General features: G+C 36.2%; 1 protein-coding gene across 3 annotated transcripts in view; it reads right to left on the bottom strand.

The window, feature by feature from the left end:
• The window catches only part of ACOX3 (acyl-CoA oxidase 3, pristanoyl), a 43,439-nt gene that overhangs the window by 5,007 nt on the left and 15,534 nt on the right, over positions 1 to 22,898 (bottom strand). For all 3 annotated transcript variants that reach the window (XM_062575284.1, XM_062575285.1, XM_062575286.1), the window contains 10 exons: positions 15,272 to 15,368; positions 14,453 to 14,635; positions 12,853 to 12,975; positions 11,045 to 11,165; positions 10,446 to 10,565; positions 9,658 to 9,771; positions 7,459 to 7,574; positions 4,514 to 4,688; positions 3,953 to 4,020; positions 3,175 to 3,261 (listed from right to left, as the gene is read on the bottom strand). In XM_062575284.1, the coding sequence (XP_062431268.1) occupies positions 3,175 to 3,261; positions 3,953 to 4,020; positions 4,514 to 4,688; positions 7,459 to 7,574; positions 9,658 to 9,771; positions 10,446 to 10,565; positions 11,045 to 11,165; positions 12,853 to 12,975; positions 14,453 to 14,635; positions 15,272 to 15,368 (1,204 nt within the window). The remainder of the gene's footprint in view (positions 1 to 3,174; positions 3,262 to 3,952; positions 4,021 to 4,513; positions 4,689 to 7,458; positions 7,575 to 9,657; positions 9,772 to 10,445; positions 10,566 to 11,044; positions 11,166 to 12,852; positions 12,976 to 14,452; positions 14,636 to 15,271; positions 15,369 to 22,898) is intronic.

Raw genomic sequence — 22,898 nt, 5'->3', positions numbered from 1 at the left:
TGCAGCACTGTTCAATCGAAGATACACAGTTGCTGGAAGAGCTTTACATCATTCTTTTGCAATGTATTTTCTGAACAAAAGAAATTCTGTAAGAAAACTAAGCTGTATTGATTTCAGTGATCAGTTCTTAATTCCTAATATTAATGAATTAAATAAGTTTCTATGGCTACTATATTTATGTGAATAATCAACCCAAACTTTTTGTTAGAATTCACACAGTAAATCCCCAAATGTTTTACCCAGATCCATTACATGACAGCTTTATTAGTTGCTGATAAGTAATTTCCAGCTGACTGATAGAAAGTATTCTAGGAAAGATGACTGTATACATGCCCTGTATCATATATTCATGCCACTCTCATCCACTCATAGTCCCTTTTAGAAACAGAATATGGGGTGAAAATGGGCTTTTGGTCAATACATATGTTCTTATAGATGGTGTTCCTTCTCCCAGAATTATCTCTGATGCTTTCTTCTCCAGGACCTCTTTCACTAACTTAATCCTCAAAAAAACCTACAGAAAGGGAAACAAAGTTCCCAGTGATGATTGCAGTCCTCTTGTTGAGATGGTCTGAGATGTAGTTCTAGCCCTTCCTTCTTTATTTGTAGATACTGTGTTTTCAAAGTAATCATTTTGTTAGGGTCAGCGTCTCTTTAGAAACATCTGTGCTGCCTTCTGTATTACTTGATCACCATGGAAACGATGGACAATTTGGGACAAAACTTTAGAAGCAAGACCACAATATTGAGTACATTTGACTCAGCAGTCCTGTTAAACTTCCTGGCAGTCTCCCCAGGCTCTAATAATTCGCTACAGAATCTGTACACAGTAAACAAAACTACTGCACTGCTAGTCTCTACATAATAGTTATCCCACAGTTTGTCCCTGCTGACTAGAGTTGGTCAGTAAGCAGGAATTTTGGTTTGTTGAGGCTTTGGAATGAAATACAGCCCTTTAAATACATCAAGAAAAAAAAAAAAAAAAGCAGAGAGGAACTTCGAATAACTAAATTCATGGTGCACCCACCTCCTGAATCCTGCATGTATGTCTGGTTATGACACGTCAGAAAGAACATGGCAGAACCAAGAAGGATACATATAAGGATAAGAAGGCTTATCAGAGGAATGAAAAGGCCCCCACAGATACTGAACGGTTATGGACTGAGAACTGGAAGTATGTTTTCACAGTACTCATACTTAAATAACAGGACATGTTGCCACAAAGTTTCACAGAAACCAAAAGATAGGTGGACTCAAAATGGATTAGAAAAGTTAATGAAGAATAGATACATCGGTGGCTATTAAAAAGGATGACAGAAATACAATCTATGGCTTGAGAAACCTCTTCAACTACCAGCTATCAGAAGCTGAGACAACATGTGGGGGGAAGAATCAGCCTAGATATCAACTGTTTTGTACAGAGTTTTCCTTCTGCTATTAGCTACTGTCTGAAACAGAGTATTAAGCGAATTGGATCCAGTGTTGCCATTCTCATGCTCTCGATACAATTTTTGCTTTGTGTGATTTAGACTATAGGAAAGACTGTCTCTGAATCTTAACAGGGATGAATGACATATCAAAGCAAGGAGAAGCACTAACATGACAGAATTTTTCACATCTATATTAAGATCCCTTGGGTCTCTCTCTTTAGTTTTTGACCAGAATTTTCAAGTAGAATCTGGGATACCTTACTGGGAAAGGTGTTATCAAACCAATGTGATTTATGTATAGAGCTTATATTTCATTGCGTAAGTGAAACGACATTGGAAAGGGGAGGTAGGTGACTCTCTGTATCTTTATGCTTAAAAGAGATGTTCCTGGAGTAAGTTCAGGATTAAATTAGCATGTACAGAGTAATGCTGTTGCACTAGTTAGTAATAGATCCAAACTACTATACAATACTTCATTCAATTGCAATAAGAAGATATTTTGTGACAGGAGATCCTGAGATGGTCAAAGCACAGTAGAGGTGTGAGAGTAAGGACAAGAAGCTGACTGTGAATCTATCATTAATGAAGCAAACAAACCCAGTGTTTCTTAAAATTTTTTGCATCATTTCATTTGTGATAATTGGTGCGTAAATTCTACAGTCATAACTGTCCCTAACTTGGGGCTTGTGTTCCTAGGCTGTGAAACACGTATCATGACATGTGCTTATATCAAAGGGTTTCTAGGGGCTTTTATTAACAGAATTTTTAAATATTTTGAGATTACTAGATGGAAGGCAGTATATAGGTAAATGATGTAAAAACCACTGGCTACAAAATTGGCAAGTGTTATGAATTCATTGGGTGGATGAGATGATTTGAGTATAATACTAGGTATTATGGAGTTTCCAGTGAATGGAGGTTTGCAAACCTCATTCACTGAGGCAAACTTCAGCATCAACTTATTCTATCCTCTTATATGTAAAAAATTCTAACAGAACTAATTTTGATGTGGAAATCTGATCGGTTTAATTTACCTTAGAATATGTGACACATTGCTGGATGTCTGACATGTTGCTGTTGAAAACGTTATCAATTTAGTTTTGTCTTGGAAAATACATACATATTTGAATATTTAAGAGATCACTTTCAAATATAACCAAATAATTAGAATGAAAGATCTAAAATTAAGTACTCTTTGCTACAGCCTAAAACTAGGGAAGGACACTAAGTCTTCATGCTGAGGTGCAACTCTCCGCTATACTTTTCTCTGTTCTGTCACTGTCAAGGTCAATTACTCCATACCAAAGAGAAAATGAAATTATCTACTCAGAATTGGAGTTCTTCAAAATAACGCACAGTTCACAGTAGACATAGATGTACCTCAAATATTCACACATATACTTCGTTTTCCTCTATTTGTATGCATAGAGCATGAATATAATCTGCCTCTCCTCAAAGCGAGAGTAGAAAAAGCACAGTATACATGCTGCTCCCCAATCTTCTTTCAGTTGTGGAATTGCAAAGATTCTTTGAGGTAGATAGGAAGGAGGCTGGAATGTGAAAAGTGCAAATGCAAACTGTCACTGCTCTGCTGACATCAATTTAACTATGGTACTTTGCACTGAAAAGAGGGTCTTCCCTTTCTTTCCCAGTTGTAAAATGTCTTGAACATATTATTGCCATTTACAAAAACAATCCCTTTCAAGATGATTAAATTTCTAAATACTAAAACAGATTTTATTACCTCTCCGTTAGCTTTGCCAATGGGAGAGTTGAGAATGAAGTCAGGAGGAGCAAAGACATCAACCAAGGCAACAGCATCATCTTTCAACTGTTTAAAAACAGAAGACATTCATTTGGCAACTTTTGTAGATACCTATGGCTACCTGTGAACTCCAGAGCAGTAAAAAATTACTTCCATAAAATACTGGTTTGTGGTAACATAAGGGAAATCCATTGTAAGGAGACTAGGTTTATTTTGCTTTTTTTCCTCCCACGATAATAACCGAAAAGAGATTGTATTTTAAATGCTTTTCTTCATTACTTAGGAGTTTTAAGACACATTTAACTACGATGTTCACGACATAAAAAAACAGACTTAAGAACTCTAAAAACATAACTTCTTTGAAAATTTATTTTACCTGGGAAAAATATGACCTAGTTTTAAAAGCTTCTGTGTTGAGAAAAACAATTCATGAACTAACAACATAATTAAATAAATATAACTGGATTGGAGATCTCAAGTATTTGGCTCGTTTTCTGACAAAAACTGCAAGGCCACAAATGAAAAAGCACCATTTTGTAAGATATATTATTTTTCAGTTTTTGGTAAAAAAATACAAAACAAAAGCAAACAAACAAATAAAAACAAAACAGGACTAGATTCAGGGTCAATGGGTTATTAGCCTTCTGTTGAGATTAAGTTATTTAGAAACAATTAATATAACATCCTGCTAACTTACCCCTTGGAGTACAGCATAACTGACATATCTCTTTCTGAGTATTCAGTATTGATGACTTACCCTGTAGCAGAGTTCCAAAATAGCATTTTGAATAAATCTTCCAGCTTGTTCACCTGATACATAGCCACCTGCAAATACATTTACAACAAAATAATATAAAGAAGCTTAAACCAGCAAAAGTTACACTGTTACAAAGGAGTTTCTCAGTTCAAGAGAGTAAGTGATCTTGTGTAATTAGATTGACTGTCTTTCATTAATGAGCTCACTGCAAACCCCTTAATCTTAAGACATTTAGAGCCTTCTGCATGAATAACTACATTATACATCTGACTGTATATTCCCTGTCCCCTCCTGCTTGTGAGCACTCCATCTTCTCTGAGCTAGGAGTAAATCTTTGGGGTTAATTTACAGTTTTGTATTTCCAAATCCCTGCTCCTGAAAATTCTGCCCAGAATGACTGTTTTACATTATACAGGCAATAAGAAAATGCTCTAACGTAAATCCTAATTAGGATTCTCTCCTCCTGCCAAGAGGCAATATGTGGAAGAAAAAAAGAACTGATTTTGAAATTAAGATTTTTATAATGTAACAAGCCTAATGTATACAGGGAACTGATCTCACCTTGGTATAGCACAGCCAAATGTTTACTTAAAGACCAGAGGCCAAACAGAGCACTGAGATTCTTAAGCACAGACTGCAGAGTAGATGGCACGCTGGGATCATGAGTGTAGTCATGATATCTTTGTAAGACTGTTTGTTCAATAAAAGCAATGGCTAATGATCGACAGTAGTATACCTTAGGAAACAGAAAAGAAGGATACTGAGTAACCAAATACAAAGAATGAATACCCAGCTAGTTCAAAATGGTATTGCTCTAGTAAAATCAGTGGAGATTTGTTCATTTGGATCTGCTGCTAATGTAGCTTGTGATTTAAAGAAAATCTAACAAAAAATACTAGGAGAAAACTTTCTACGAGGTCTTTGCAAAGGTTGCCTCATGCAAGTAGACGTAAGATCCTAATTTTCCACTGTGGTCCAGTTTGGGTAGTCACACCAATCCTAAGAGAGGGCAGATTCAATGTTTAAAATCTAAGTAGTGTAATTTGGCAGCTCCTTACAGCTGGACTGTCTGGGATCAAGTAGCTACATCGGAGAGGAGTCCATGGAAAATTGGGTCTGATGACCTTAGGTTGATCAATAAACCCCAAAAATTCTAAGATGACAAAAGCAGGTTTGGACCTTAATTATTATATAGAATTTCATAAAAGGAATAAAATTTTAAAAGAGGTTCAGTAACCTACTGAAAACTCATCACAGTCATTCAACTAATAAAAAAAATAAATTTGATCATGTAAGTGTGACTGGATTCAATACAATGGCCTGCAATATGTTTTGAAAAAAACTAACCAACTAATCCTTGCCAACTATCTGATCAGAATGGCAAAAATCAACACTTACTGTTAACACAGAGTATAAAATTTTAAATAGTTGTACTCGCATAGGAAGACTTGACTACCTTGATACGTTTTACCTTTGTTGCATCATGGCATATATCATATGATGAAATAGGCTGCTGAATGAAAACAATCTAGTGGGTGGGCAAAAGAGGAATATGAAGCTCTTTCTTTTGTGGCTGATTTGCTGCATTACTCTAAACTGATATTTGCTTTTAATCCATTTGTTCAGTTTGCGTCATTTAAGAGTTAGTTAATTAGCTTTCATTTTTTTTTAATCTTGCATTATTCTTGCATTTAAATCAATTGTGGGATTTAAGAAAGCCATACTACAAATATCACTGTCTTTCTCTCTAATCGTTCAGTGGCATACTTAATATCAAGCTAATATGTAAGTATGAACTGGAAAATCCACATCTACTTTCTGCAGGCTTAGGAAAGACTTCTCCCCTTACCAGATGGACTTATTTAGATCAGAATATTGAAATGAGTGTCAGTTCATAGGCCTCAATATCCCAAATGAAATATTAGGAATTGTTTCTCTATTCCGCTCTCCTGTAACTCTTCTATCTTCTTCACCTTTGCTTGCACTTCTGTATTGTTTTAAACAAACTTCTGGCTGAAGACAAACAGACACTCCTTGCTGAGGTTTCCAACCTTCTCAGCCTGTATGAGACATCATAGAGAAGTAATACAAAGCCCTTTCTCCTCTCTGCTTTAGGATGTCTTCAGAGAACTCCCAAACTAAAAAAAAAAAAAAAAATACTAGGGATAGGCTAGGATTCTCTCTCAGATCTTCCACAGCAGGAACAAATACTATATATTCATCAGCCACTGGTCTGACAGAAAAGTGCTTCTTCATGCCCAGAAAGTTTTAAACCAGGTATGTGCAAACTGTTAAAGTACTACTTGTAAATCATTTTAATGTTTCTGAGGCATTTATAGCAAAAAATTCCCCTGTCCTGAAGACAAATTGAAAGGGGGAAAGAAAACCTAATGACTTAAGGTTTTTCAGTGATGTCTCCATGGGAGTGCCTAAATAACTTTAAAATTTAGCACAGCGGAACACAGGAGCGAGGTGAGTCACTTTTACACTGCTGAGTAAATCACCTTCTCTAACATACTGGCCCTAGAACTAGACTCCCAAGAGCTGGCCAGTGGACAGGCAACCTGGCTCAAATTTCTTGTACTTCTTACGTTGCACGCAACTAGAGGGCAATTCTTGTCCTGAATTTTACATAGCAGACCATCTCCACTTGTGCCACTTCTATAGTAAACACAGGAAAGGTCTCCTTCATTCTACTAGTGATTTTACACAGATCATACCCCATTGAAGCCAAGCTGGCTCCTTCTAGGTGCACAGTTGAATATTCCTTCCTGTAGTTTTTAAATGAGTTTTGCAGATAGGGTTAACTACATTGGCCATCTTCGGGGAACAGATCCCTCTCCTCAGTCACAAATGCCAAATGTTCTTTTTTGGATGCCAGCCATTTTTCTTCACGGAGGTAACAGAGGTGTTTAGGGAACTTGAGGATACAAACTGTAATTTGGAGTTATGCCATTTCTACTGTTAAAGCTCATTGGTGTGAGAGTGGATCTGCTATTTGTAGACTGTCAGTGTTTCCTTTTCAGGTTCCAGTGCTGTCAGTCTGGTATCTTTCATGAGTAGTTTGCACTATAGAAATTAGCAATGGAAAAGACCTATTAGATCATCTAGTTTACCTGCCTGCCAGAGCGAGATTCTTTCCTACAGTATGTATTTGGCCACAAGAGCAGATGGAGATGTAATAATCAGATGCTGCAATAGATTTAATAGTAGTACGTATAGTCTTCAGAAGTTGCGATTTTAAACTTACACACACTACCCACCACATGCCTGCACTTTTCTGAAGGGAACTATCCTGGAAGACTTCTGCCGATCATAACTGTCCTCCTTCTATCATGATTAATACAATGCACATGGACAGCAATTACATTTTATTAATTATATGACTTGCTGCTTTATGGTTGAGGAAATTATACCTCTTGACATAATGGGATAAAACTAATAGGATCTGGCAAACCTGGAAGAAAACACATGGAAATAAAATGAAAAAGCTGAATAAGTGTTACCTGACAGTTATTTTTTGCCTCAAAATCACTTCGCCCAGACTGCTTCTCCTTGTTCAGCTTTAGATCACTTTCTCGGAGCAGGTAGCAAACCAGCCATTTATATGCTGCTAAAGGAACTGTAGAAAAGAGAAGAAACTGAAATTCTTAACATTCACATTCATAATGCCAGAAGCCACATGCAGCTCCTACTACATTCACAATTTATGGTCCTGAGATGAAAAGTGAAGGTGATAATATCAACAAGAAACTTCAGTGAACAACAAACAAAACAGCATGAATAAAGCCATTATTTCTTGGACAAGACCTTTGAGAGTCAAAAGGTGCTGGTTCATTAGTCAACCCCAAACCAGTACTCTGGTGAAGATTAAGGGACAGAACTCTTGGCTTGGTTGACTCTCCCTTGAAGTAGAATTCTGCTCACAGAAAGCAGAGTGATACTCCTGTGGAAGACAGTTTTCATTTTGATCCAATGCCACCACACCCAAATAGGAGGATATCAATTCCCTCTTGCAATATCTCTAAGGCTACACAGGCATTAAAGAATTGTGGATATCCAAAATAGACATTTTAACCCATTAACATAGCACTCGGCCCATTACTGTAGCTGCAATAAATAACAGCTGGGTATAGTGAGATTGTAACTTTCAGTGAAGACATATCCTGCTTGACCATACACTAGTTCCAACTGACCCCAAGCTACAATACCAGACATATCCACAGCTCAGTTTAAACACAAATATTTTCTGATTCCCTCCAATTTTTTAAAGTTATTTTCTTTCTTATTTTAAGGCTTTGGTCTACAAGATTCTGAGTCTCTTCTGAGAGTAAATTTAGAACAGAATACAGTTAACTTTTTGCGGATTCATTCTTTCTCAACTCTGAAATGATGCTCTGTGCTGTCAAGCAAATGACTACCAATAGAGCAAAGGTAGTAGAATGAATGCAATTGCATGTGAATTAATTGGTTTGTCTGTGTGTGTTATATTTTTAGAACAGTCTGGAACTACTAAGGGAAAAAGTACTATAGCTTAAAGACCTGGTATAAATCCTGCTCGTCTGCACCTCAGCTTAAGATTTAATGTAGGGATATTATTTATGCGACTCTCAGTGTTCACACGCTGTCTGAGAATAGTTAAGAGCCCAGGGTCTAACAGAACACTGCAATAAAGAGACTCAGATATTTTTAAAACTACGGTCTGGTTCAGTAGGAATTGTAAAAGAGGACAGAAAATTCGTTTAGTTACTAGTTTGTGCTCTGATGGATTTCACTAGCTGGAGACATAAAAGAAAGAAGAAAATATGCAGCCATTTTGAACTAAAATTTATTTCTTATTTCTGTATTTTAAGTTATTCAGATTTTTTCCCATAGCTATTATAGTAATATACCGTAATACCTTACTTTGTATCTCATGTAGCACTCTGATCATTATTTAAAGTTCAGCTTTTTTGCAATTATTTGAGCACAAGACTGGTTAATGAATTCCAGGAATCAACCCAACTGCCCCTTATATACTAAGACTGAAGTTTCTTCCCCCTACATGTTCTCAGTTTCACAGATTCACTTTTGCTCAGCTCCCTGTCTCAATCTCATTATCTCTTTGTGTCTTCATTCTCTCTTCCCTCCACGGGCCAATCTCAGTAACACAAAAGTGGGAATGGCATGTAATGTCTTCCTTGATTCAACTATGTAATAAAATAAGCCAAGAAAACAGCAGTGACTTTTCTTTCACCACTACTCCTTTTCCCTCATTCAACCAAAAGCAATTGTCAAAACAGTGGACATACTTAAAGCCTTTTCCACATATTTCTAAATCACATGTGTGGTTTCTTAAAATAAGATATTTAAAATGCAAAATAGTGGCAGTCAGTGTCACTCGCAAGTCTCATTTAAGAACAACAACAACAGAGTGGCAAAGAACCAATATAACAAATGCTATTTGAAAAGAACAAAAATGGAACAAATACATATGATGCTATTCTGCATAAAAATTCCACAACAGAATTCAGATTGTACTTCTGGGGACAAAAGTGCATATTAAGAAATGAAAATTGCATCCTCAGCAAACTGTAACGTGCAAAGAAAGTCAGTAAATAATAATTTGATAAATATCTAGTAGGTAGTGGAGGGTGAATCTCAAATCTCTGGATCAGGCAAGAATTTAAGATTTTTAAAGCAGTTCTACAACAGCAAAAGGCTACCTGAAGAGTCCATGCAACCTTCAACACTAATGGCTGTGAATTTCTGGCCAAGGATGTGGTGGTAGTTCTGCAAAAAGTTTACTGTTCCAAAAGGAGATTCTAAAGGAGCTTTCTCTGAAAAACCAAATAAAATAAAAATGATTTATGAGAAAAGAAATCAGACTATTTGGAACTAAAACTGTGTTATAAAGCCAGACATATACTTGATAGGCCAGATTTAGATAGGCCAAAATATTTATTTTTTGTGGCATAGTCCAGTAAGTGAGGAGAGGTAGATAAGCGCTAGAAAACCTGACATCACTGTCTATAAGCACCACAAGATTCAACTCCTTTTGCAGGGTTTTATAATCTTAGATGTTGGTGAAAATCACTGCTATAAACATGACACAAAATCATTTGCCTAGAGAACTATGAAACTCAATCATGGAAATTACCACTAGGTTAGGTGATATGAACTGTTTAAGTATAATGAACAAGGTACCGAGACTCACAACAATTTTAGGATTAGCTCCATTGAACTAAATGGCACTTCTCAGTAAGATACTAATTAACATGATTAGGGATGGCATAACATCTAGTTAGCTTCCACAGGATCTAGGAGAAAGAATATTTCTTGCAGCGAGTATCTGTGTATTTGTGAATGAATCATGTGATGGATTCTGTAGCACATTACTTATGCTCTACAAAATGATGAAATGACTATCAGTTGTTTTTGTATAAAAATACCTCCTAATTCCATTATCTAGTCACTGTTAGGTTCAGCACAAGATTCCAGAACGAAAACTGACCTCTTATGCAACTCATCCAGCTCATTAAGTAGTTGCTGGTTTGCTGAAGCAGGACGTTATTATCACCTTCATATGTACAGTTTGGGTCATTGTCATTACGAATTTCACCCAGTCGATTCACTTAAAAAGAACAAGTGCACATTTTAATATATTTCAATGTATTAGCAAAGGGTAAGGCAATAATTATGCTATGACAAATATGTAAGAGATCTATGTAAGGCATCTGCTCCTATATATAGCTATTTTTAACAAGAGATGAGCTTGTAAATTCACTGCTTGGCTTGAGAAAATGAATATAATCGGAAGATTTTATAAAAGTGTGAATCCATTTTAGAAGGGCTATTTTCACCTAAAAAATCTGCATTTTTATTTCTGGATTACACATACAGTCTTACTGTGCTCAAATGCTGATGCAGATACTGCATGGGTATTGCTCTTTTTGTGATGTCAGGTATAAAGCAAATCTGTAAAAAAAAAGGAAAAGTCCTTTCTAAAAGTAGCCCTAAAATCTAGATGCTGTGACCCAAAATCAGTTGAGGTAGACAGGAATATAAACATTCTCTTTCTTGAACAGTGTATAAAGTAAGTCTGCAACTTACTGGCAAGGTAACCATGTCCTCCACAAGCTTCTCGGCATTCCTGGGCTGCCTGCTGAGCAGTCCAAGAAGCCAATGGTTTGCTGGCAGCAGATAAGGCATGAATCTCACGTCCCAAATCAGCCTTTGTGGAAAACAAGTTTCTAGTCAATAATAATTTTTACACAAGTTAATTTGTAGGCATACAACGAAGTATGTTTCTGCCTTACACAAAGTCCTGTTATGTATTGATGATTTAAACCAATTAAATCCATAGCTATGTGCACTATTTAATAAAAAGGAAAAACAGTTACTTCCAATACATATATAACATTTTTGGCAAACTATGTAAGGGTAGTTATTTCTTTTTTTTTTTGCCATCTCTGAAAGAAAACAGCCACATCTGGAGAATCTTGGGGACTCAGGTTCTTACTTGGAGAAGGAATAATTTGTGCTAGGTAAGGGGCACATGGGTACATCTTATCTCAGATATATCAGCTAGCATTTGAATGGGACAGTTCATTACTTGCTACTCTTTTCCTCCTCAAGACAGAGAACCATGTGGTTGAAGGTGGCAAGTCCAGAGAAAGCTTCTGTCCCCTCTGTAATGTAAGCAATCCCCCTCTCTCCAGGCAGCAAAGGGCTATTTGTATTCTTTACTCCCTTTCAAGGTCATCAGTGAATTTTAAGCATCAATTTCAGAAAAGCAGTGAAATTTAAATGCCCCAAAATATCTGCAAAGAATCACAGTTGCCTGCAATTATACTACCTCTATTAGCCTTCCTTGGAAGTGTATCTGGAACCTTCATACTGGGAATTACTTAAGAGTTTCTGGGAACACTGAGTCTTTAGCACTAAAGCTTGCTTAAGAGCAACTCCCCCAAGATTCTTTAAGACTCCTTCTAGAACAAAATGAATGTGCAAATGCTAAATTCTTAATGTTGCCGACAACAGTAAGATTTTTATTCTATCACAATTAGTCTCTGAGAGACTGTTTTGCCTAAGATAGTGACTGAACTGGAGACCTCCAGAGATAAAATAGATTATAGAATCAAACAGACTCTTCTGCATTTTTGGGTGAAGAGAAAAAATTAAAATACACATCCACTGATATATGAATCTTTCACCTGCTGTAGTTTAGCTAGAAAAGACTGAGTGTTTAAGTAAGATCTAAACAATTCGTACCCATTATGTAGGCCCTAATAAACAGTTAACATTGTTAAAATAAAAATACATATATATACACTTTATATGCTACAAGAAATCACGCTGCAGTTGCTTTGGCTGAGAACCAGCCTGTACACTGAGACAGATATATCAAACTATTTCCTATATAAAAAGTTAACTTCTCATGGTCTGACGGTGACTGAGACACTCACCATTAACCAACAACTCAGAGGATTCTCAACCTTTTACTCTAAGAAGATTTTTCCTAATGCATGATCATGAATTATAAACTTGATCTGGACTCAAGAATTTATATGTGAACTAAGAATAACAACATTTCAGAAAGTCTTTGGTTTCTGCCTCCTGCAAAACCATTTCCAACAGTCATAAACTGAATTTGCATTATCATCATATACTGATGATGAACAGTCCCACAAGGGAACATAACCTTAAATCCCACTGAAACCAATATAACTTTAACAATTTGGGCATCGTTCTGAATACACACTTTATCCATTAGTTTGTTTTTCCCATATTTCTGAGACATTGCTGTACAACTTTTTATTGTAAGATGACTCAGGACTTGTACACAGATCTTTCATTTTACAATTTCAAGTTTATTGTAACAAGAGTTCAGTTAATAGGAAATGTGTTATTAATCTCACCTGTCTCTGACTTCTTTGCTTTGTCAATAAGCCTGCATAAAATTCTACATAGTTCTCAAATAGGGATTTGGAGAAATAATCTAACACATATGCAGCAGCCAGATAAGGAAGAAGGCGCCATTGCTGGAATGAAAAATAAACAGATTTGATTGCAAATTGATATATATTTTTATGTGAATAATTATGATAAATAATTTTAAATTTCCAGAAAACAATTTTTTTCCCATTAACTATCTTTTCCCCATTAACTATCTTTTTAATTTTGAACGAACCCATCCCTTTTTAATTTGTCCAAACAGAGAAACTCTGATTTATTGTGAGGATAACTTAATAATAACCCTTTACAAACATAATTAAGTATAACTACTTTGTAAATCAGTTGTAGTTACACCATTCCAGTTCATGGATTTTATGAATTTGCGATAAACACCCTGTTAAAACAGTGCAAATGTTCACCGAAGCTTTTTAGGCAGAGGGCAGAAGAATGTATTTTTGCCTTGTTTTTGTATAATGTCTCGCATGGCACAAGTCAGTCATGATTCATATGTTACTTTAAAACAATAGGACAGAGGGTGTAACTTGCACTTGTTTTCTCATTGCTTAATATTTGCTATGTTTGTTGAATTCTATTAAAAAAAAAGGGGGGGCTGTGGAGTCATGAAAAAATTATCTTTGTTGCTCCAAGTAGGTCAGATGGAAGCCCATGAAAGAAAAGGGAAACTGCTTAAGAGGAAGCTTTTGTTGTAGAGCAAGTAGGGAATGAGGGTCAGCAAGCAGAGGCTACAGAGTAACAGAAATCCAGAGATTCCTAAGAATAGTGGGAAGCAAACTCAGCCTAACTGCAGAAGAGGTGGAAAGAAGGCAACTTTTGCTAGAGACTGTTGAAACCCACAAAATCTTTTAAAGTTGCAGTACGAAGGGCAAGCCAGGAAAAAAGCACCCACTTTGTACAGCCAAACTGGGCAGGTATGTTTTCAACAATTCTTATATAGTAACCATTTCATTCAGCACATCTGAGGTTTCTCTATTTCCGAACTTTACCATATATACTCTTTCTTCTACTTTTTCAGATCAAAAGTCCTTTTGGTGTTTTTCATCTGCTTACTCTATGGATAAAAACCATTTACATCCCTCTCAAAATTAGCGTTAGCTTGGAACCTAATCACAGTGCACGTCAACTTCTACATTTTTAAAGAATGAAGACTAAAAAGGGGAAAATGAGCATAGCAGCGCAAGAGGCACTGACATTTTTTTTTCAATGCTACCTTTTACATCTGCAATAACTTCATGTGCACATAAAGACAGTCTTTCTCTGAAAAAGTTACTTCTTTAGAGGACAAACATTTCTAGGTACTTCAGAGAAATAAGAGTGTTCTGAGTTTTGTTATTCTAGGAATTTATCTCAAAAGCCTGATCATGCCAGGGGTGGTAGTAATGAGGCCTTACGTTAGAATGAACTGCTGCAGCTGCACAGGATCTATACTTCAGATGAAACAAACTTTGCTAACTTAAGTGCCACTATTTTGATTTGTAATAGCTTTGAATCTAATTTTGTTTTAATCATACAACAGTCTGTAGATTAGAACTGTAAACTTTTTACCTGTGTTTGGTATTCAAGAACAGGTATTTCTTCTTCATCAGTTGGTCCAAACTGACGGCGAGTTGCCGAGAAGCGAATGGCTATTGATAAGGCAAGCTTCAAATTGGTCACAGACATTGCTGTAATCAGAACTCTGCCAGTTGACAAAGACCCAAGAGAAGCACTAAAACGATCTTTAACATCCTGAATGAACAAAAAGCACAGACTGAATGGTGAGGTTAACATTTCATTTACCTATCCTGTAAAGATGTAACTCTGGCAGCATGATCAAAAGTCCAGAGGGCTGGCCAATTTTAGTTTTTTAGACATTCAGTGGAGATGTCCAGGCAAGATCCAAAGAAACTACTTTGGCATCAGTGGGGCAGCTCAAAAAGCAAGAAGTAGGTAAAATCAATAAGATGAGTTGAGATATCTCAGAAACGCAGTTAAAAACCTAGTACTTTTTATTATGGAACCATCTAAACTAGATAAGGAGAAAACACTATGACTCATGAGTGCCTCCTCAGGAGCTTATGGAACTTCTATCTAGATACTGATATTACTAAATTAATGTTTGCATCTGAGCTAGTAACTTTAGACTCTTTTTGTAATAAGCAGGGAAAATAGGTATTTTCCAGGCATGAATAGTGTTGAATACTCATGTAAGGATGAGATTTATTGATTATTACAATTTAATGTGAAAATGTGTCAACATCCTTACTTAAGTCAAGATACATAGTGCTTCCCAACCCACAAGGCCCACACCCTATCTCTGTAACCTAATTGTACCTTTCTATATTTAGTGAACTACATTAATGAACTACAAATCTTGATTCATACCTTGAAAGAGCTTGAGTATTTTCCCTCAGTTGTGACATCTCCAGCTACATTCAGTATGCTTTCTTTAGGTATCCTAACATTATGGAACATTGCAAATCTGTTTAAACAAATACATCAGCAATGTAAAGCTTACCTTGACACAGTTTTAAGTGTCTACATTACAGAAAAAAAAAGATCACAACAACAACGGAACGAGCGCACATGCATTTCAGGTACCAGTGAACTGAAAATAGTACCGTCATACCAGGTAGGTAATTTGAGTATGTATGGGAGAATAAAAGCCTTCAGACGCAGGCCAACAAAGGAAATACAAGCAGGGAAGTGATTTGTTACCCCTTTTAACTGCAGTCTGTTACTCAAAATGAAAGATGATGCTTAAACAACAAAGCAAACCCCTCATTGACTCTAGGGGACCATTTCAGCAGCTTCATATGTAAAGAAATAGAAGATTAATGGAAGGAAGAGCAATGTATTTTCTTTGAGAAGAAAGGTAGTTTTCTGGATAAAATGACTCATTACAGACATTACACAGAGTCTATTTGACTCTAGACACTTTCACCCACAACCCAGAAACACGAACTGAATGCTCAGTTTGTATGAGCTTAGGTAGGTTACTTAACTTGATATGTCAGTTATCTAAAAGTTTGGAAGGATAAACTATTAAAACTTCCTTCTCCGGCTCAGAACCAGACTGGATTATTGTGACTCCAAATAGTTCACCACCACAAAAAATTCTGCTGAACCAAAAGGCCTGGATGTACTGAAGCATTGCTCATTCCAGTCTGGAGACTGTAATTGCTTTGGGATAGAGATATTATATATTTTCAACAATTCTAAAACACAGATATGTGAGGGTCTTTCATTTCAGCATAATACAGAAAAGAATATAGCTGAATTAGTGCACCAAGAGGGAACTGAAAAGGATATTTTCCTTTGCTGAAGCTCAAACTAGGATTTCTGTTCCCCATAATGTGGTATCTTAAAAAGGAATGAGCCAGATAATTCTGAGTTGTGGCACGCTAGCAGTAATAAAGAAGGAACCTGTAATAATAGGCAAAATGTCTTGAGTGCTCATATTCTTCAGGAAGAAAGTGTATAAAATGTTTCACCCAAATGGGCAATACAACTTGGCACAATACCAGTAATATCAGCTCTACTCAGGAATATCTCAGTATCTAACAGCATTTGAAAGCTGTATTTGTAATCAAAGCAAATTCCTTTTGTCTGCCAATACTGGCTGATCTATTTAATAATGCTCATGAGAGCCAGGTCTTTTACGTTAATAAATTACATAAGGGTTGCATTGCTACCTGTGCTTTAAAATTACGAGTTGTTTCCAAGGAAACATATCTGCATACTGAATTTATTCAGCCTTCGAGATACAGAGTATTTTCAGGCTTAGGCACTGAAAAAAGTATGCTATCCTAACCAGCTGCTTACTAGCCTTATTCATGCTAAGAAGTGCTTTAGTGAGCACCAGTTTCAGTGAGACAACACTACTTGGTGGCAGAAGCAAATTCAGATTTTACAAAAATCTTACAACCATCTTCATTAATATCTTTTTCAGGTCATCTACAACAAAAAGCTCATCAAGAAAGATCTTCTGGTTAAATGTATTTTCTCTGCTTCCTACATCCCAAATAAAACCTATCACGATTAACACATCAACTCCAATATTTTTAAGTAGTAGTATGCATGTTAGAGACACTCAAGTTTTTTTAATTATTACTAATTATTTTAATTACAGGAGAGTGAGTGTGCATTTAGGGCCCTACTTTAGCATCCCATTTTGCTAGATACCGTACTGCCCTAGAAGTACAAGAATGTGTTTGCTCCTAAGTTCTTACAATCCAAGCATAAGGCAGGAAGATATGAATGTGTTCAAACAAACGGTGAGGCAGATATTAACTACAGAAGAATACTAGCATGATATAGTAACTGCACAGCATGTTGGTAGCTAGCCATTGTCATTTTTTTTTTGTAAGCCACGAGGGCAAACAAGAATATAAAGAAGGAATTTGAGTGATGAAAGTAAGGTAATTTCACAGATGTTTACAAAGGGTCCCTCCCAAGTAGGAAAAGATGCACAGAAGAAAGCAATGAAATACCTCTCGAAAAAGCTATTGAATGGGCTACAAAAACTGGAATCATGAGACAGTTTAAAAGAGCAGTTGGCATAACAGAGCAATGATACACTATTTTGGGCACAAATTATGAAGAACTTTCAAAGGGCTCCATTTCTTGGCCTTCTCTTTGCAAATACACACTTGGGAGTATATTTAGTCCTGTATATGACAAATGGGAAGATTCATGGTAATCATGACAATCAACAAGCCTACAGATTATCTTTTTTGTGTTTTACACTATAGCAATCAGTTCAATTCATTCAGCAGAGGTGTGCAGCTGTGGAAAACTATTCATATTGATACTTGCTTGCAGCTCTACAGTTCTTAAAAAGCAAATTCAAATCTACTAACATTTCACATTTAGAAAATTCAAGTCTATTAATATTGGATATGCTGCAGATACGTGCCAAATGAAACACCTACCAATATAACCTAAGTATTTTACCCACTTCAACCCACTGCAGTAAAATCCCAAACAGTTAAACTTATCGGAAGTCTTTTGTAGGAAAGGAAGAATAATCTTGTAGCAGGTTCTGTTATAATCTGTCAGACGTAAGTATAATATAGCTACTTCTGTACTAGATAAAAGGTTATCTAGAATTATTTTGATAAAAAATAAAATATGCATAGCCATGTATTTCATAAGCAGTACACCAGAATATTGAATTTGCAATCGTATTATAATAACAATCTCTTTTCTTAATGAAAATTAGTTTAAATAAAGTACACTGAAATAGCTTTTGAGAGTACAGAATTTTTCTATCATATTGTCCGTTACAGATGCATCATTCCCTCCTTTTTCTGTGAGGTACTATCAAAATAAATGCACATAAAAAACGGTACAAATTAAGAAGCAAAAAAGGGAGACAGAATAAGCAATTACAAATCCCACAGAAAATTCCCATGAGTAAAGAAATAAAATATACTGTCCGTAAGCACTAGTGATGAAAATAAAAACAGAAACTTACAGAACCTGAGACTTAGATGACTTTGTGATATGACTGCCAACTCCTGTTAGGACCTTCCTCCAAGAATTTTTATGCTATTTGAAATCTTACTTTGTAATCATTAGACATACTGGCCAATTTGAACTTGGTATCAGAACACATTAAAAATAAATAATCAGATTTAACGAAGTCAAAGATCACATTTCTAATGCTTATTAACCCAGAAAGCATAATGAATAGGCATGGACCACATCTGTCAACACATTTAGGAGAAAATCCCCTTAAAGAAATTGAAGAAAAGTAGAAATATCTCACAATAATGGAACTGTGTATACTGTCATGGGAATATCACGTACCAGCAAGTCTGGAAAACAGCTAAGTTGCATGTGGTGATGACATGACCATGGGTTTGAAAACTCCACTGCCTCTTCTGCATAGCAATTAGTGTGACTGAGATAAAAAAATCTTTCTGCATTTGGATAAACAGCTGTCACTTTAAATATATACAGTATGATTCTTTCTACTGTATTTGCCTCCAGCTGTGTGATTTTGGTCATGATAATTCATAGGACCACAAATTTCAAGATCAGAAAGAACTACCAGACCATCTAATCTGACATTCTGTAGGAAATGGTAGGTACTCCACAGTTGGATTTGTAAAACAAACTGCCCCAAGTCATTTTGTCTTGATTTGCAAATTGTACTTTGGTGGTTAGGAGAGCCAGTGCTTAACTGCTGTCTTTGGTAAAATTCATATTTAAAAATGGAAAAGAAAATAACATGCCTTCTTTATGGCTCTGGTTCCACAATGTTTTCTCTTTCTATAAATAATGAACTCTCTGCTCTTTAAATTTCTGTCACTTACAACCCTTCATCAGTCCAGTGCACATGTATGTTCTAGTGAGTACATGTGCATCTCGATGTGACAGCCATACTCACAGAATAACCCCAACATTTTAGCAACAACTAAATACTGGTGTACCTTTAGCAATGCCTAAGGCATGATATTTTACATATAACATACAAAATAAATGTGAATTTTTCAGCATGTAGCAAGTAGGTAAAACAAATGTGTTTGAACATACACACACACATATATATATGCGTAAAAAATGTGTTATATACACATTTCTATTAGCTGAGCAGAGTCAAGCACTATTCCAAAAGCAGCATTCTTGTTAGGGTCCTTTGGCCAGTAGTTTAGGGAACATTTCAAGCAAAGTTAATCCTATTGACTTTAAATCATGCAATAATAATTCATCTGGTCTGCAGTAATGTGGATAAAAAAGGAGCACCTGGAAAAGCTACAAACTCCTTTTGCCAGTACTCAATTAATAGGCTGTTACCTATGGTACAAATAGCCCAAGCATACTTTGGTGAATTTCAAACCCACTGAAATGCTGTTTCTGCCAGCTTTTGTTACTGAGTACGTTAGAGATGGTACAGTGACAGTTCCTTTAATCCTTCTAGCCAGGAACAGGAAGCAGGTGAATGGTATTGGAAGACTAGTCAAGCGATCTCACAGCTGTCCATAGGATACAGTAAACCTTGGGAAGAATAATACTTAAGAGGGTTGGTGAAAAACTTGTAGAAGAGAAAGAAAACAGCCACATATTCCAAACTGAAAACTCACAGAAAGGTTAGAGTTGAGAAGAGCGACAGAGAAGTTGGGAAAAACTATGCAAGGCAGTAGTTTAGGCCCAGTTTCTATAGTCAAGGCACTAAAGTAATAATTCAGCTTGTAACAGTAATGTTGAACAGCTGGGATAAAACAACATACCATTTTAGAGGTCCCCTAATCCTATCTTAATGGATTTCATAAAGACACAAAGACCCTCTCACCCTGAAGTTCTTTTAGTCTAAGTACCAGTCCTGCAATGAGTTCTGGATGTGCAGATTTCTGCAATTGTTTAGAGTGGACAGAGCTCTGCTAAGGAAAAGAAAAAGGATGTTTGAAGTTCACTGTAGATATAGGTCTTATTTCTGTGGGCGATAAAACAAGCATATGACCAGATATAAATTCACCTTTCTTCTCCTCAGGATTACTGGTCGGTGTGAAAGGCACTGCAATGAACCAGGCCAGTTCTGAAGTACTTGTAAGTGACAAAAATGAGGCGAGAATGAGAAAGTACTCTTTAGCAATGTGATCATGTCTTACTTATACGCACAGCATGGGTGTATTTGTACAATGTTTCACCTTGGCAGTGGAACCTCAGTGTTCGAAGGCGTAACAGAGAAATACTAATGATTCACTGCAAAATCACCACTTAGGTTTAAATTGCAAATAAACAGGATATGTCTTGCAAAATACTTGGTTTAACTGTGCAAGCAGCACTGTTAACATTGATTGAGAACAGTAGATATATGTAACTTCGTGTTTTTATTTTATGCTCTCTTCATTACTACTGCTCTTTATGCAATTGCTTGCAACTATGGTCAGAGGCTATAGTTCAAAAAAATCTTAAGCAAGTGTAAGCCTGTTTATTGGAAAGTAGGACTGATTTCTATGCTTGCTTTCTTATTTTCATCCCTGTACGGTCCCCTTCTTTGTCCTGGCATAGTTCTTTCCGTGGCCTTGCAGTGAACCAGACTTGACAAACGATCTGGCTGAAAACCGCCAAGTTTTGGCGGGTGGGGGGATTAGTTTTCAGACAGTTCCAGTTCCCTAGTTGAGTCCACTACACAGCTACACAAATGTTTGTCCCAGCACAAGGAAAAAGGCAATGCGAGAGTAGAAACAACCAGCAGAAAGGAACTGTGCATGGGATTTACCTTCATTGAACAATTTCAGATTGTGCAATTGTGCTCAACGACAGTATTTAGGCTCCAGCAATCCATTACAGCTCCTATCTTCCCAGTGAAATAATTGCAACCAATGAAAAATCTAAATAAGAGCTAACAGCATAAATACTAGGAGACAAAAACCTTTTGAAGGACTAGATTTTTGTCTGTTCTACATTTAAACTGAATAGTAGAACCCTAATTTATTATGGGAACTCTGGCATGATACTGAAATACTAACCAACAAACAAACAATAATATTTAAAAATAATCTACAGAGAATTGAAAGTTGTGTGATATATACCGTTTTTGCAAACACACAAGGAATTGTACTGAGGACTTTCAGAACCTGCAATCTTTCCATGAGGGTTATTTTTACACCACTTACTGCTTTTCTGTCCAGTATATTCTCCCTTACTCATTTCCTCTTGATTATTTTGTTTTGTTTTCAGTATCTAGAATACTGAATCTGGCTTCAATTATTTTGTTAGAGGAAGTACTGAATGTCTTAGCACATGTCATACGTGTGGAGAGATCACACATGTTAACTGAATGTGAAAGACGGTTAAAAAGCTAAGAAAAAGCTTCAGTTTTCCAAAGTCCATTACTGTAATTAAATACAGCTCAGAATATTCCACCAGAAAGATCCTTTTCTCTCCCACAAACAAGTCAGTTAAAATAAACAGCTTTATCTTTGCTAATGATGCCATCATTTCACTAGTTCTTCTAGTGATAGGTTTTGTCTACATAAAATCTCCACTGGCAGCAGATACATTTGAACCAGCAGAGAGTGTATTTTACAAAGGCTGGCATGTTAAGCATCACTTTAGAAACATAATTTTACCTGCTCTTCAAACTGTTTTCTGTACTGACTCAGCTGGGTGTCTTATTTCTCTTTGTGATTTCTGGTGCAAGGAAAGCAAGTTTGCCACTAGTTCCAACTGGACATGAACTAGAGTTACTACTGACTCAGTGGCAGCACTTGCTGACATGCACTGCAGTAATGGGTGACTTTGCTGATGTTGTTATGTTAACCAGAGTAGGCAGGTAATTGTTGAAAAATCAAAGAGAAGAAATAGAAATTCACCTCACCCAAGCTCTTGTCTTTTGTTCCTCTCCTCTTATACCTGCTGTGCATATTACTGAAAAGCCTCCAGATCTCAAATACCAGTTTCCTTTTGGCAGCTGTTTTTTTTCTCCCATCTACTTCCATTTTCAGAGTTTAGTGAACAGCACATTTCAAAGAATCCCAGACCACTAGCAACAAGTGGACACCTTTATATTATAAAAATTAAGACTGAAGCACTGGCATCCTCTGGTGGCAACCTGATTTTTTTTGGTACCAAAACAAAGAATAATCCAAGCCTACCATATGAAAAACTGGAGTTTCATTTTTATTTCATGTATTTATTACATAAAATGTGTATGAATGGCCTAGAGATAGGAAAATATTTTAAAATAATTTCAAGTAATTTTGTCTTTTTTGTAATGGCTCGCAAAAGCCAAGTAATTTTAGGACATCCCAGTTATGAAGCTGTGAGAATTATTTGAAAAGACAGACTTCTAAGAAGCAGGCTAGTCAAATGGGTTTACACTGCAAAAATTCCTACATTGCTTCCTAACTTTCTTCCCTTACTGATAATAGAGTGTACTTTGCATTAGCAAGAAAGTACCCTTCAGGCAAACAACCCAACAGATTTACAGTTTTCAAAACGCAAAGGGCTACAATCACCTACTTGGTTCTCTTACATAGCACAAATTAGTTGAGTTTTC

This window comes from Rhea pennata, chromosome 4 (genome assembly GCF_028389875.1).
Source record: "Rhea pennata isolate bPtePen1 chromosome 4, bPtePen1.pri, whole genome shotgun sequence".
Lineage (NCBI taxonomy): Eukaryota > Metazoa > Chordata > Aves > Rheiformes > Rheidae > Rhea > Rhea pennata.
Note: the sequence above shows the minus strand (reverse complement) of the source record. Positions and strands in the feature narration are given on the sequence as shown.